The sequence below is a fragment of the Amblyomma americanum genome, chromosome 4 (assembly GCF_052857255.1).
Source record: "Amblyomma americanum isolate KBUSLIRL-KWMA chromosome 4, ASM5285725v1, whole genome shotgun sequence".
Taxonomy (NCBI): Eukaryota; Metazoa; Arthropoda; class Arachnida; order Ixodida; family Ixodidae; genus Amblyomma; species Amblyomma americanum.
Genome location: NC_135500.1, coordinates 122,788,685 through 122,802,846, shown reverse-complemented (window position 1 = coordinate 122,802,846; position 14,162 = coordinate 122,788,685). Strand labels below are relative to the sequence as shown.

The 14,162-nt window shown below is 47.1% G+C and overlaps 1 protein-coding gene across 1 annotated transcript; it reads right to left on the bottom strand.

The window, feature by feature from the left end:
* Positions 1 to 12,704: 12,704 nt before the first annotated feature.
* LOC144129800 (sulfotransferase 1C2-like) lies at positions 12,705 to 13,622 on the bottom strand. The gene has a single exon (XM_077663870.1). The coding sequence runs from the start codon at positions 13,620 to 13,622 to the stop codon at positions 12,705 to 12,707; it is 918 nt and encodes a 305-aa protein (XP_077519996.1).
* Between the last annotated feature and the right edge of the window lie 540 nt (positions 13,623 to 14,162).

Genomic DNA, 14,162 nt, shown 5'->3' with positions numbered 1-14,162 from the left:
ACGCGAATTGCCCTCTTGTCAATTTCGCAAGTTTCTAAAAAAAGGGCCACTCACCTGAACATTTACAGAGAAGACCCCTTTTCGGTTAATGAACACTTCGGCATTATCTCCACCGGGGATTTTTATTGGAACATGAGTGCAATCGATGCAGCCACTAACCCCGGGGAATCTTCCGATCGCATGAAACCTGGCCATGACTGACGTCGTTTCTGCGGCGTTTGGCAGCCGGACGTACTTCGGATAAATACGCAGGCAGATCAGCTGTGTCACATCCCAGATGCTTCGGCAGACAGAGGGTTGAGACACACACACAAGGTCACGGACAACAGTTTGCATGGCACCCATTCCAGAGAAACGCAACGCGATGAGTACCTTCAACAGGGCAGGTAGCGGCGCTCCTGTGTTGTCAGTGTTTGTATCCATTTGCAGGTCTGCCAGTATCGCGATAACTGCTTGCTTTGTAAAACTATACCGGGCTAGAAGCTCCCTTTCACTGTAATACTCCAGTGGCTTTTGCCTGTCGGTCAGATGCCGGACTGAAGTCAACGTGGGAGGCTTGTAAACACTGCCGTAGAGAAGGTCGTGTGCGCGTCGCAGAAACCTTGCGTAGCTTTCGAAGCTATCGTCTCCTGATACGTATCGCATGGTCGTCATTCTTCCAGCTCCGCTTCTCACAATATGAGCAAAAATAGAATGCGATCCGCGGGACGATACCAGCCGTCAGCTGAATCCGGCCCGCGTACTGCGTACGGCACTACTCTCACAGCCGAGCGTATCGTGTGCAAAACCGTGCTGCAAAGCATGCTTTCAGGTAGAGGAGCGGGGTTAGGAAGCATGAAGGTAGCATGCCGGCTCCCTTAGCGCGGGGAAGAACCAAGGAGGCCCTAACTTAGGGCTCCTCAGTAAGGGACGTTTCAGAATGGACATAAGGTCGCCTTACGGCGCGTGAGGCGCCCTTAGTAGGGTAAGGAGCGTTTTAGAATCCGGGCCTAAGAGATGAAAGGAAGGAAGAGGTACAGTAGTGGAGGGCTACGGAATAATTTCGACCACCTGGGGATATTTAACGTGCACTGACATCGCACAGCACACAGGAAATGCGCGCTTGGCAATCATATCCGCCGCTGCGTCGACCGCCGCTCTGGGCGCTCGCTCTTGCACTTGTGGCACGGGAGGCATCACGTGATTTGCTCTCGCTAAAGCAATTTACTCTCGCTGAAGTCTTGATAAAATAAAGATGAACTGTCGCTAAACCGTGTGTAACCATATTTAACAGAGCTTTCGCTCTGTATATCCTGGCACAGGTGAATTGAGCCACAGCCACTTTTTCTTCTTTCATTCTTACCTTCCTCCATTCACTCCCGGCTAGGCTGAGGTGTCCACCAAGAAGTATGGCAGTTACTGCGCCGTTTCCTTTCCAAAAAAAAAAACAGGAAATGTTCTGGCATTTTGGTGTATTGATACAGCGCACTCTATGAAAGGGCTTAACCGAATCCGGCCGCAGAGTTCTTCAATCTCCTTAGGCTCCAATGTGGGCGCAGCTGGTGCCGTTAAAACTTTACCATTGGAATGAAGACATGGTGATGTTCAAACAATCACTTCTATAAGCAGCCTAGCAATTTTTTTTTTGGTGAAGCTAGCGTTCTTCAAGCGAACCGGTTTCTGAGCACTTGGCTGTATACATACGAATAAACTTGAAAATGTTCCTCATGCTCTTCGTTTGTTGCTGGAGTATTTACCGGTTCCCTCTGCCTTTGCAATGTGCTAAATGATGCAAGGTCCATGCGATTGGGAAAGCCGAACTGTTATTTCTTCATCAATACTACGTTTAGGACACGTTTGAAGATGAAGATTCTTCTTTAAAGGCTGGAAGGAAAGCAACAAAAAATACAAGGGCTAAAGTTTTTATTACGCACAGCATACCTTGCTAATCTCTGTTGCTTAGAATTTTTTATACGCAACAGCATTTCCTTAAACCATTGGTCTGTAAGGGCTTCGCGATACGGTCGTGCTTTAAGCGATGCAAATGAAGAAAAGACTGTATACAAGAGCAGACGAGCACGTTTCCCATGTTTTGTTTTATGAAAGCGACTTTTAACTCAAAAGCGTTAAGGTTGTTGTTCAGCGCAGAAACCGCCATAGTCGCCGTTGGCACGTGGAGAAAATCGGCATTGGTCGAAAAGGTCCTTACGTCACAGAAACATGACATCGCACGGTTAATTAACACACTCCACAACAATCACAGAGTGCAACAATGTTGACGCCACTGCAGGATTTACACCTGGCCTGTAGAATCGTCTAGGCATTCCACCACCATTACGTAGTGCTTCTGAACAAAGAAAAGCCACTTTGCTTAAAAGAAAACTGATCGAGCAGGGACTCTAACCGCTGCTTCTTGAGTCATGAGCCGGGCGCGCTACACCTCGACAACTGAATCACTTTTTTTATTTCCTTCAAAGGCGTGTAATACAATGCAGTGCTGGTCAGGAAGCTTTTTTTTACAAAACTGCCGTACTTTTTCTGGCAGTGCAAAATTCCACCTTTTTCAGTCGCTTTCGAAACAGCAATACAATTTCTTCACCGCAGTATCTTTCCTCCCTCACATCATAGATGTTTAAGGGTCCTTATTATTCAAATGAAACAAAACAAAATAAAATAAGAGAGTACGCGTGTCAGCGAAGTGATATGCAAAGAGGACCGCAGGCCGCTGAAGGGACCCACTGAAGCTATCGCCTCATATTCTTAAGGCGGAGCTTAAATGTCCCCTGGTTTTTTATCAACGCGTAAGAGTGAAGCACAGCCATGTACACTCGAGGATTCTCGACGTATAGTTGAGAAACTATAGTTTCACTCACGCATCTTGAGAACTACGGCTTGTTGAAGCTTTTACTTCTCCCAATGAGCGGAATGCGTCAGCATATGCGACGCGACCTGTGCTGATGACCCCCCTGACGAGCGTGTGGAATGTGCGCGACCTTTACTGTGGTCGCAAAGTAAACAACAAGTTTTGTGTGAGCTCTTGAGCAAGAAGTCCAAAGTTGTGAAGTCCAAAGACCAAAACTTGAAATAGCCGCATACCCAGCAATTCTGGACAAAATCATTTGTGAGCTGGAAACCATTTATGAACGCAATTTTTAATATAACGTAAAATTTCACTATAACAATCAACATATCCGCAGATCACCCGACGGCAGTCTTGTATTTATTTTTCTTTTCATGTTTTTCCTATTGTCAAATTGTTCCCTGACCCCATTAGTTTGCTAAAGCGGTCTTCACTGTTCGATGCGATTGCTGGAAACACATTAAAAGAAAGGTTTTACTACATATAAAAAGATTGAACCATTACCTTCAATGTTTCAATAACAGTATCTTACAAGTTTATAATTTTCAAAATTTTTGCCCGGGAAAGCTGAACTTGAGAAGGGGTGTTGTTTCTACCATTAAGGCGAGCCTGTTGCCTGGTCCCTTCTGTTGGCTGGTTTGCATAACCGCAAAATATATTTCATTTGTCTGGCAAACAACCGATACAGGAAGGAAGATGACTCACTGGGCCAACGGCACCGACGGCGTCTCTTGCTATTTTTTCCCTTTTTATCAGTGCGCAACCGACTTAGCGAGCGCCGCCTGCCTCGCCGTCTGACTCGCAGCAACATCAAAATCTGCGACTTCTTTATTTAGTATCCAGTATCAATAAAATACTCGCCACAATAAAAATTTATTTCAGATACCGATACTCCGATACTTTCATTTTTTACAAAGAATACGTGATACAGGAACAACAATGTACCGAAAGATAGTATCGAAGATACATGTGTCTTCGATGCTGCCTAAACCTGTTAGAAAGACATTACATGCTCATAATTTTCTAACTTTTCTCAGCTTGCCTAGTACGACAGGTTTGCAAAGCAGAACTAGTGGTCCGCTAGGTTTTCTAGCCCGTGCCAGGCCTCTGCACTCTGTAATATTAATAATAATAATAATAATAATAATAATTGGTTTTTGAGGAAATGAAATGGCGCAATATCTGTCTCATATATCGTTGGACACCTCAACCGCGCCTTAAGGGAAGGATAAAGGAGGGAGTGAAAGAAGAAAAAAGAAAGAGGTGCCGTAGTGGAGGGCTTTGGAATAATTCCGACCACCTAGGAATATTTAACGTGCACTGACATCCCACAGCACACGGCCGCCTTAGTGTTTTTCCTCCATAAAAACGCAGCCGCCGCGGTCGGGTTCGAACTCGGGAACTCCGGATCAGTAGCCGAGCGCTCTAACCACTAACTCTGATATGTTTGAGTTTTGTGTAGATTACCAGAGCAGCATTCTGACGATAAAAGAAGAGTAAAAGAAGAAATGAAGAAAGAGGTGGCGTATTGGAAGGCACCTGAATAATTTCGACCACCTGGGAATCGTTAACGTGCACTGACATCGCACAGCTATAGCACAGGGGCCTCTAGAATTTAGCCTCCATCGAAATCAGACCGCCACGGCTGGGATCAAACCCCAGCTCTACGGGAAACCGGAACACTTCCTTCACGTCCTCCTCACATGTTCTACCTTCCCACACCCTCCACCCCCAACCACGGCGGAGTCAGACTGGGAGGCACTCCTGACCAGCCCCGCTGCTGCTGAACAGCGCCGGATAATTACCGACGTCCTGAGGCGGATAGCCCTCCAAGGGCTGTCCTTTGCCCTGTAAGGGCAACCCCCTAAGGGCTGCCTCGTGCCATGTTAGGGGCTTCGCCCCCCTCTGCATTGCTTGTCAATAAATGTTTTCACGACCACCACCACCACAGCGTCTTTCGAGTCAGCAGCCGAGCGCCATAATCACCGAGGCACCACATGCGCAGACAAGTGCTGCTGTGTCCAAAATAGAAATGAAAAAAGAAAGTTCAAATTGCAATTCGGTTTGGAGAGACATAGCACCATGCTAAGGTATGTCCTCATTTTACAATTAGCTTGAAAAATCTCTTCATTAGACGTTTTATACAACACTAGCCGGCTTTTACGCGGCACATTTACAACTGAATACGCTGTTTCTTTTTTTTGGTTTCTGGGCAATCGCCACGTGAATGTCGAGACTACAGAGCAGTGTAACATTATATAAGAGGCGATTTCTGCATTCACAGAACAACACAATGGAGTACAGCGCTAATATACCATACACATGTGGTCTTCAGTTTTCAAAACAGTCCTCCACTTATTATTTTCTTTCATTGAGCAGTGATTTCTGGCGATATAACAGGCGTTTCAGGGAAGCCGTCCACTAACTTTTAAACTAGGATTTCTGAGGTAAAAAGGTTTTCACGGCATAGTAATTTTTGTATTGGCGGACGTATGAAAAGAACAAAAAATGCGAATCTTGTTAACTAGTAAAGTGACTAAATAAGTTCTAATACTGAACTTTTTACCCATTCTAGATAGGCCGGTGTTTACAATTTGTATCCGGCCGTTATTAATAGCCATATAAGTTTCCAGAATGTGATCAGTTTGAATGTTCGCGCAAAAAAGCAGCTCAATATCCTTAACCTACATGCTTCAAACATTCGAGTCCTTGAATCTGGAAAAATTTTCAAAAAAGCGTTTTGAGCTTCTCTTCAACCGTTGCACCACCGCGCAAGGATCGCTATCAAGACTCATAGTGATCTATGAATGAAAAGTAGAGAATTGCCTGTTAACCCATTAACCCTTTAACGCTATCGCGTCATATCCTTAAGGCGTAACTTAAGTGTCCTCTCACGTTTTTCATCAGATCTATTCTTGCACCGTTCACAAAGTTCAAAGGGTGGCCACATGACGAAAGATATTTTTTTTTTGAGCCGAACATACTCCGGGAAAAGATTTCCGGAAATATTAAAAACTGCAGGGGCAACTTAATCTCCGCCTTAAGGGTGTCATGTTAAAGCGTTAAGGGCTTAAAGCCCATATATGTGGAATTGATTATCCTGCACTTTACATTAGTAGATCGCTGAGAGTCCTCCTATCACTGCTGACGCAGTCATGCAGAGGTACAGCGCTGCCCTGCGATGGCAGGTGCTCCCAACGGGGCGCTTGAGAGACCGAGGTTGCTCTTCTGCCACCTGCCACGGCGGGAAAACTCTGCAACATCAAAAGGTCACGTGACCTAGGTGGCCCACCTGCCATCTAGGTTATTTGGGGATTTTTCGTGGATTTTTCGCTCACGACCAACCACGCCGAACACGACACCGGTTTCTGCTACATGAGGCCTTTAAAGCTGTCGTGTTGAAAAAAGGCACCAATAAATTTTTCTTATGTAATAGGTGCCGGAGACGAAGCAACCACTGGTGCGTTCAGAATGTGATGATACTGGGCTTAAAGTAGTATCATGTGGTGGTGCAAGCTCTAATTTATTTCCTTATCGGGCGGAGCATTCTGTGATAGATACAGCAGTTACAGCACATCCCTCGTCTCTTAGCAGCACGAACGCTGAAACTTTGTTTTTCTTTTTTTCTAATTTGACCCGGAAGCCAAATAATACTCCCCATCTACTGTGCGATGCCTGTGCCCGTTAAATTACACCAGGTGGTCTAAATTATCTGAAGTCCTCTATTGAAGTATCGCTCATAGCCTGAGTCGCTTTGCGACGTTAAACTCCACAAAACCAAATGAAATAACACTAACTTTTTATCCTTTCCTCAGCCTTGTCTATGCGAAAAGAACAAAGGAATTAATAACAGGGAATAAAGAAATTCATGAAGGAAAGTGAACGAGCCTGCCCACGGGCTGAGAAGGATGACTGGGAGGAGAGACACGCGGCGCAAAACCGCGTCTTCCACCTGCCGCCGTGGCTCAGTGGTTGGACACTCGGCTACTGAGCCGGAGTACCCGGGTTCGAATTCGACCGCGGCGGCCGCATTTCGATGGAGGCGAAACGTTAGGGCTCTAAAGATTTTAACCGACTCGGTAATGCTCACGTAACAGACTGCAACTTCATAACCATCGTATATTTGACAATGAAAATTACAAATTAATAAAGCAGCACAGCGAGTAGATGCAGCGCAGGCTCGCAAGCACGCCTTAAAAGTGCAGCAGTTTATGACCCGTTAGCCGTTGAGCGTCGGTGGTGGTGTAGCAGATCGGCTGACGCCCCATATCTGCTTGTGCCTTGCGCTACCTCTGTTGTATTATGGTGAAGCGCGCGCTCACCCCGGATTACATGTCCACTTGTAGTTTTCGCTGTGTACAGATGATCACCCTATGTACAGCTGCTCACAAAAGTTTTCAGAGCATGCAAATTACAACAAAGCCTTATTACTGAGCAATATAACTGTGAAGCCGCGAACTGAAGGGTGCGCTTTGTAGTTCCCTCTGCGGCATGCACAACGCACCCTTAACTCCCTGCCTGGACTGTGGAAGCAGGAAGGTAAGACAACATCGTAAGGCGCAAACGGAGGGTGGTTGCCACGGGAGCTCCCCTGAGGGTATTTACCCACAATGAGGAAAAGGAGGATTATCGTGGACGTAGGCGGGAGAGTATGGTGAGAACGGAGGAATGTACTAGCACGGTCCATCTGCAGCACCTGCAACGAATCGCGCTGCCCGAGGAGGAGGGTCATCGGGGGCTCCAGGTGCCTCTATCGGTGGGCTGGAGACAAGAGATAGTAGAAACACATGTTTTGTGGGGAAAACTAATAAGCGCACTTTAGCAGTTTAGAATTATTTGATAAGAGGTCGCTCTCACATTGTCTACCTCATATATCGCAATACATAAATTCCTTAACAGCATTCGCTGGTCTCGCATTACAGTGTGGTAACTATCTTGTCGATTGTTTCTCTAAATAACAAAGCTACTCTGTCGCTAGGTTCATAACCAGCCAGATGTCACGGGAACCACTCGTTGGACTGGCTAACCACTTGGCTAACCAGATATTTATAGACCATAGTGTACAGTGTTGCTTTGAGTGTAGCGTATAGAAAAAGTGGTTGGGGTTTAACGTAGTTAAACCAAGTAGACGTGCGAAATCATGTCTTCATGTTCAATTGGAGGGAACACTTCAGCTCCGACTTAAGGGTATGACGTAATGGCTTTAGTGGGTGAATTCCCATACATGCAGAATTCGCAATTCTCTACTTAACATTCATACATCGCGGCGAGTCCTCATACCACTACCAGCGCAGTGACACAGAGGTTGAGCGATGCGCCACGGAACTGGCAGGTGGCTGTTTCTATAACAGCTACAGCTGGCAGACGCTTCTCCGAACTTACCCGAGTTTCCCTCCATTGACTGCAGCTTCGGCGGTGATCCTCCTATCTAACCCGCGCTTACCCCGGGTAACCCTTTAAATAAAACGCGAGTAACTCGAAAAGCTCGAGTTAGTTCGGAGTACAGGACAAGACAACATTCTTGCTCGATGTTGGCGCGTCTGGAGTACGACTTTCGCACTGATACAAATTAAACGAGCGAAAAGAAATGAAAAACCTCACCTAAGCAAGAATGGCGTCTACGCAATTATTCTGCACAACAGCTTATTTGTAGTTTCGACTCGGGATTGTGTTATGGCAGGCACAGCCTTCATATTTGTATGCCCTTTTAATAGGAATGATCGCGGCAAATGAAAAGGTAGGAACAGTGACAAGATGCCGCCGTTCCTGCGTTCCGCGTCATAGTCGAAGCAGTCGGCGTAACGCGCGTTACAGCGTGTGACAGCTCGCGTGTTGCCAGGTAGTAGCAGAACGAAACTCCACCTGTCATGGCGAGAGCGGAGGAATGGACAACCAGAAGGTGGACACCACGTGAAGATTCCAGACGGTTGTTAGTAGCGCAAGACGTCATCTGCCATCACTGGCAGGTGTAGTGTGTGGCTCATATTTGGCATTACCGACTATCGCGTTCGTCTGCCAATTTTTCATTCAGAGCAGAAAGCAAGCACACATGCTTGAGCTCTTCATGTACTTGCAATTATAAAAATCTAAGCCTTCATAGACATTTCGGTCCATTCTGGCACCTTCACGACAAAGCGAGAGTGAAATTGAATTTATTTCCCTATCAAGGCAGGTAGCCAATGCTGATTAGTGGTAGCTTGAGCAATTTTTTGTTCTGAACTCTATTATTCAGGCCTTCCAAAGTATAAATAAAACAAATATTGTGTGCCCGCATCATTGCTGTAATCTGTTTAGTATTAACTTTTTGTACGTTTGTAAGGAAAACGTACGGTTGGGGATGGCTGTAGTTCCTAACTAGAAGTTTGGTTTCAATTCCTCCCCCCCCCCCCCACCCTACATATCTGTTAGGGCTGTTAAGTGAAAACGATGGTGAATTCTTTTTCCTGGTTTTAAGGTCTATAGGAAACATGTAAACCATACTCACCCAAATAATATACCTATAATGCACCGTGGGGTCTTTCCTGTCCATTTAATCTCGGACATCGTTGACCACTTACGTATAAGCGGCGAGTTACTTTTCCCTCTTGAGAATTCGTTTCACAACTGTGCGTTTATCCCGGGAACACATCTGGTCAATATTTACATGAGCTTGACACTATGAGAGCGAATATTATTCACCTTACTCGGTCACCCTGTCACTATCCTGCCAGCCTTCATATTACCTGGTAACGTACATCGTTTGCAAAAAACATTCACACCCATAGCGTCACTCTGCCATTCCAATTTACATCTGCCTTTAGACCGTCCTCTCCATTATGAACCATGCATCAACCTCGCGATCTTCTTTCCACACCCGGCACCAGGACGAAGACCGATTTGCCGACGACGACATGAAACGTGCCATGCTTGAATATTTGCGTGATAATCACGCACTCTGGCTACACGCCTACACAGACTGCTCAGGGTATTCAGTCAGTACTTAGGGATGCTGCGCGGTCATCCCTGTAAGGACGACGGTAATCAGAGTAGACATCTATCCCACCGGAGCTCATCGATGGGCGCAATACTTGCTGCTCTTCGTGCCACCATGCAGTACAGCAATCAAGAAATCGCCAACAGTGCTACATTTTCACTTACACAAAAGTGCCCCTGCAGGGCTTATAATCATCTCTTAGCCATGGATCGCATGAAGAGCATGTAAGGAAAATATAGAGCTACACTTCTCTGCCATCGATACAGGAGATGATATATCCTACAAGTGGCTAGGATGATACAGCTGCATCAAAGACAATCACTTTGCGAACGAGGCTTCATCAACTGCCCACAATGCCGAAGATTCTGTGTCGGTCCCATTTACAGGAGTGAAGGCAGCGGGTGGGCTTCGAACGCTTGCGCGGGAGATCACACTAGCCTCGTGAAAATCCGGCCTGTTTTGAAACTCACGTCAACAGTCCTTGGACTCTGACCTGAAGCTCCAATTTCTACCCGGCCTACCGCGACGCGAAATTTCCTCCGTCGACTGTGCCTTGATCACGCATTCCTGAACCACTACTGTCTTGCTGTAGGTATGACTGATAGCCAAGCGTACCATATCTGCAGGTTCCACGAGACCAAAGCACATATTCTCTGTGCATGTTGAGCATACAATGCTGAAGGGCAGTCACTTTGCCGTGCGCTGTAGCTTCTTGGCCCAAGCGCACTGTCGGCGATGAACACTTGTACAATGGCCGCACCGACCGTCGGAGTTGAAGGCTTGCTTTACCCTCCTCCGTTTCTTGAGAGCGTCCACGTGCAGGATAGGCTTATGGCTTTACCGCCCATTATTACTTGATTCAATTTTCCTCTCAGCACCCTTTTTTGCCTTCGCCAGTGCCCAGTAGCAAATCGATTTCTTCTCCCGGTTGACCGCCACGCTTTCCATTCACCTTCTCCTAAGCCTTCATTTATCATTGGCCGCGCATACAGAAGAGGTACTTGATTCTGGTATACTCGCCTCTTGTATTTATCCTCGCTTCTGATCTCTCGGTGTCCTGTGTTTATAACAGCCAACCGCACCTTAAGCCTGGTAAACGTTGGTGCTTACCTTTTCTTAACGTGGCCATCGTTCTGACAGAACCAAGATTGCTGCCTCACGACAACGTTCCGAAGATGAAATACAGCACAGCGGTATAAAGCTTGGCAGAAGCAGTTGCATAAGAGCAACAAAACGAAGAGCTATGTCCGTCTTCGCAATACCATTAGCCTTATGAACGAGCTTTGACCCCTGTTTTCGATCACGTTTTGAGGAACTAAGACTGGTCAGGAGAGGAAAAAACGGCGGGCACACATTGTGGGCCTAAAGTGTGCATGGCGAAAGCGTTCCTGATTACGGCATCACCTCGGCTGCCTGTTGCTATGCTGCTACTATACACAACTGTGCGTGCGCCGCGCACCACAGCTGCCACTGGGGCTAGCGGCGCTACTGCCGTCACTGTTGCTATGCGCACATGCGCATGCGCCGCCTGCTGCTGGGAGTGCTAGGAGGATGCGCGCCGGTGAGGGAAAGGGTAAAAGCTGGCACTGCGCAAAGATGAGCCGTACGGACACCGTCACCGCGAGTATGAGCGTTTAAAGGCTTTCGCCTTAAACGGATCGGCACCTTGTTCTCTGACACGGCCGGAGTGAATGCAACGACGCGCGCGCCGCTGCATTCAGTCCGGCCGTGTCTAAGTACACGCGTTCTCCTTAGGGCGGACAAGGGTCGCTCTCAGCATGTAGTCCAGGAGGAGCTATAGCAGCGGAGGGGCTCCCTCAAGTCTGAAGCAGAATTGAATGCTTGGCGTCTATCTTTCCTGCGGACGCCAAGATAAGACTCTGTGGGCTCTCTGGACCAAATCCGTGTTTCGTCTTATAGTTTGGGAAAAAATTAACAAGACGCGTCATTTCGTACTGCAACGCCTACACCACAACCTCATAATCTCGCTCTTCAAATATGTGTGCGTCATTACTGCAAACTTTATCAGGCTCTCTCTTTATACCACCATTAACGGCGATAACTCTGCAGCCACTGCGAAGAAGATGAATGCCTTCCTAGATTTGTCGCGCGAAAGATTTTGCTTGCAGGGCCACTACGCAGTGCCCTATGCATTCCTAAAAATGGCGTCGTTATTGTGGTGCCCAGCGGCAGAAGAACATCAAACTGCATCGTGAAAGAGCTTCGACACTTCCTCGTCTAAACAGGTAACGCTGTGGAATCCAGTAAGGAACTTGTAGCATGGCCTACCTGCTGCAGAAATGCTACGCGGTGCCAGTTAAAGTAAAATAGCGTGTAGATCGGAAAATTGTTGCTTGGCCTGAACAAACCAACGTACTGATTCCCCAGCTGCTATAGTCTCCTAATGGAGCTAGCAGCATTATGTATGCAATAAAAATACCCTCGTAGTATGGGCTTAGCATCACAGAATCATGAATGCAACAAGTGGTGTTACAGCAGCTCTTTAAAAAATTAACAATGAATGTGCTGCAGCTGCAAAAAGCGAAGCTAAACGATTCCACCCTCAAAGGTATAAAGGGGTCCAAATTCGCACCTCTTGTAGCACGATCACCTTTTTGGTCTTGGTTAAAAATAGTGCGTCTGTAGCCTCAATAAGACCCGCCTTGTATATTTACAGAGTAGGAAGATATGCTTCGCACAAGCTTTGAGCGAGTTATCAAGACGTTTTCTACAAACCGTCTTTCTTGCACCTAACACTATGAAATAAACAATATACTACTGAAGGAACAGCACTGAAAAAACAGGTAATGACGCACAAGCTCTTTTATTTTCTTTTATTCGATAATTTTTATTCTCATACCGAAAACCCGGGACACGAGAGCTGCTTGTCCTTCACGACTGCTGAGCGGCGGCGATCGTCTCGGCCCTGATGTCGTCCCAGAGGTGCATGAAGCATGCTGCATCCGAAGCTGCTTGTATCTTCGCCTCCATGCCCCGAAGCTGCTCCGCCGTGAAAAAATTGCTCCACTCGCCTACCTTGGCGCTTCTGACGGCCTGGTATCCTGATCTGACGTTGACGGCCTCCGTCCTTGGCTTCTGCACCGCTTTCACAGCCAGCATATCCCTCATGCTCTGAGCACTAGAGTGCTCTACAATCTTGCGGACAACTGACCTATCTTGTTGCAGCTGTCGGCCGTAATGTTCCCCCAAGAACGCCGCGAGCTTGACGACGACGGCTCCAGTGTTCCTGATCAGATCCTCGTAAGTCACAAAGAACACGTTGGATTCGTCTTTCAGGGCGTATGCAGCGCTCACGGCCTCTATGTACCCTGTCAGTCCGAAGCTCTCCTGGAGGAAAGCGTCGAAGAACTCTTGAAAGGTGCCGTCCTGAAAGCGGTAGGCACTCAAGTATCTGGCCCTGTGGAAGTACGAAACGCACACGTCCCAGGGGTTTCGGGCGACGCAGACGTATTTAGCATCAGCGTTCATCATGTCGCGGCTGAGGGGCATTCGCGTAATGAACAGGCGCATAGGCAGCACCTGTGGCACCCACTGGTCGAGGTCGCTGTGGTGGTCGATCGAGCGTATACAGCGGCCAAACTCCTGCACATTGGCTAAGGGCTCGCCTCGCCTGAGGATCAGCGTGATGATGTAGTGAAGCCACTTCGTGCCGCATCCGACGTAGGTGCACTGCACCACGTCACCTTCTTGGGCTTTGAAATGGAGGTTCTTCCTGAACACTTGTTCGACGAGGTTGGGACATCTCTGGATGCCGTCGACCACTTTGAAGTAGGGCTTCTTGGCGTCCATGCCAGTTTCTTCTAAGTGGCAGGTGACGATAAGAAGGGAAGAAGCAAATCGGGTTAAATTAAATAAGTCCAGCGGTTCATTTTTAAAAAGCACTGCTGAAAACTTGGGATGAAGTAATAACTAAAAACGTCAGTTTCGCGATGGTCCTACCAAAAGTACCGCATCAACTATAAATTAAGCAGCCGCAGATGCTATCTTTCTTTGAGACAATTAAAGGACATGCAATATAAAACATTAGTGTCAGTTGGTAGCACCGTATTTATTCTAATTCAGCTAGTATTTATGCCATGTAATCATCCAGCTGGACGCCTAGGAAACTACTTCAATGGGATGATAAATCCAGAATAGAGCAACAAAGTATCTGTGAACTTCAACGAGCGGGAGCACCACGTGGATTAGTAAATGCACAGATATTTTTCCTACAGCCTGACGCGATTGTAATGCCACCATCAAGCGTGTGCTGTGTGAGCCTGACATGGCGTAACAGGAATACTGTCACGCCATAGTAAGGTAGTCGTTTCGAGCGGAACTGCTTGCACT

Excerpts from the sequence above, each read along its gene's own strand:
- LOC144129800 (XM_077663870.1), bottom strand. The coding sequence starts at position 13,622 with ATGGACGCCAAGAAGCCCTACTTCAAAGTGGTCGACGGCATCCAGAGA.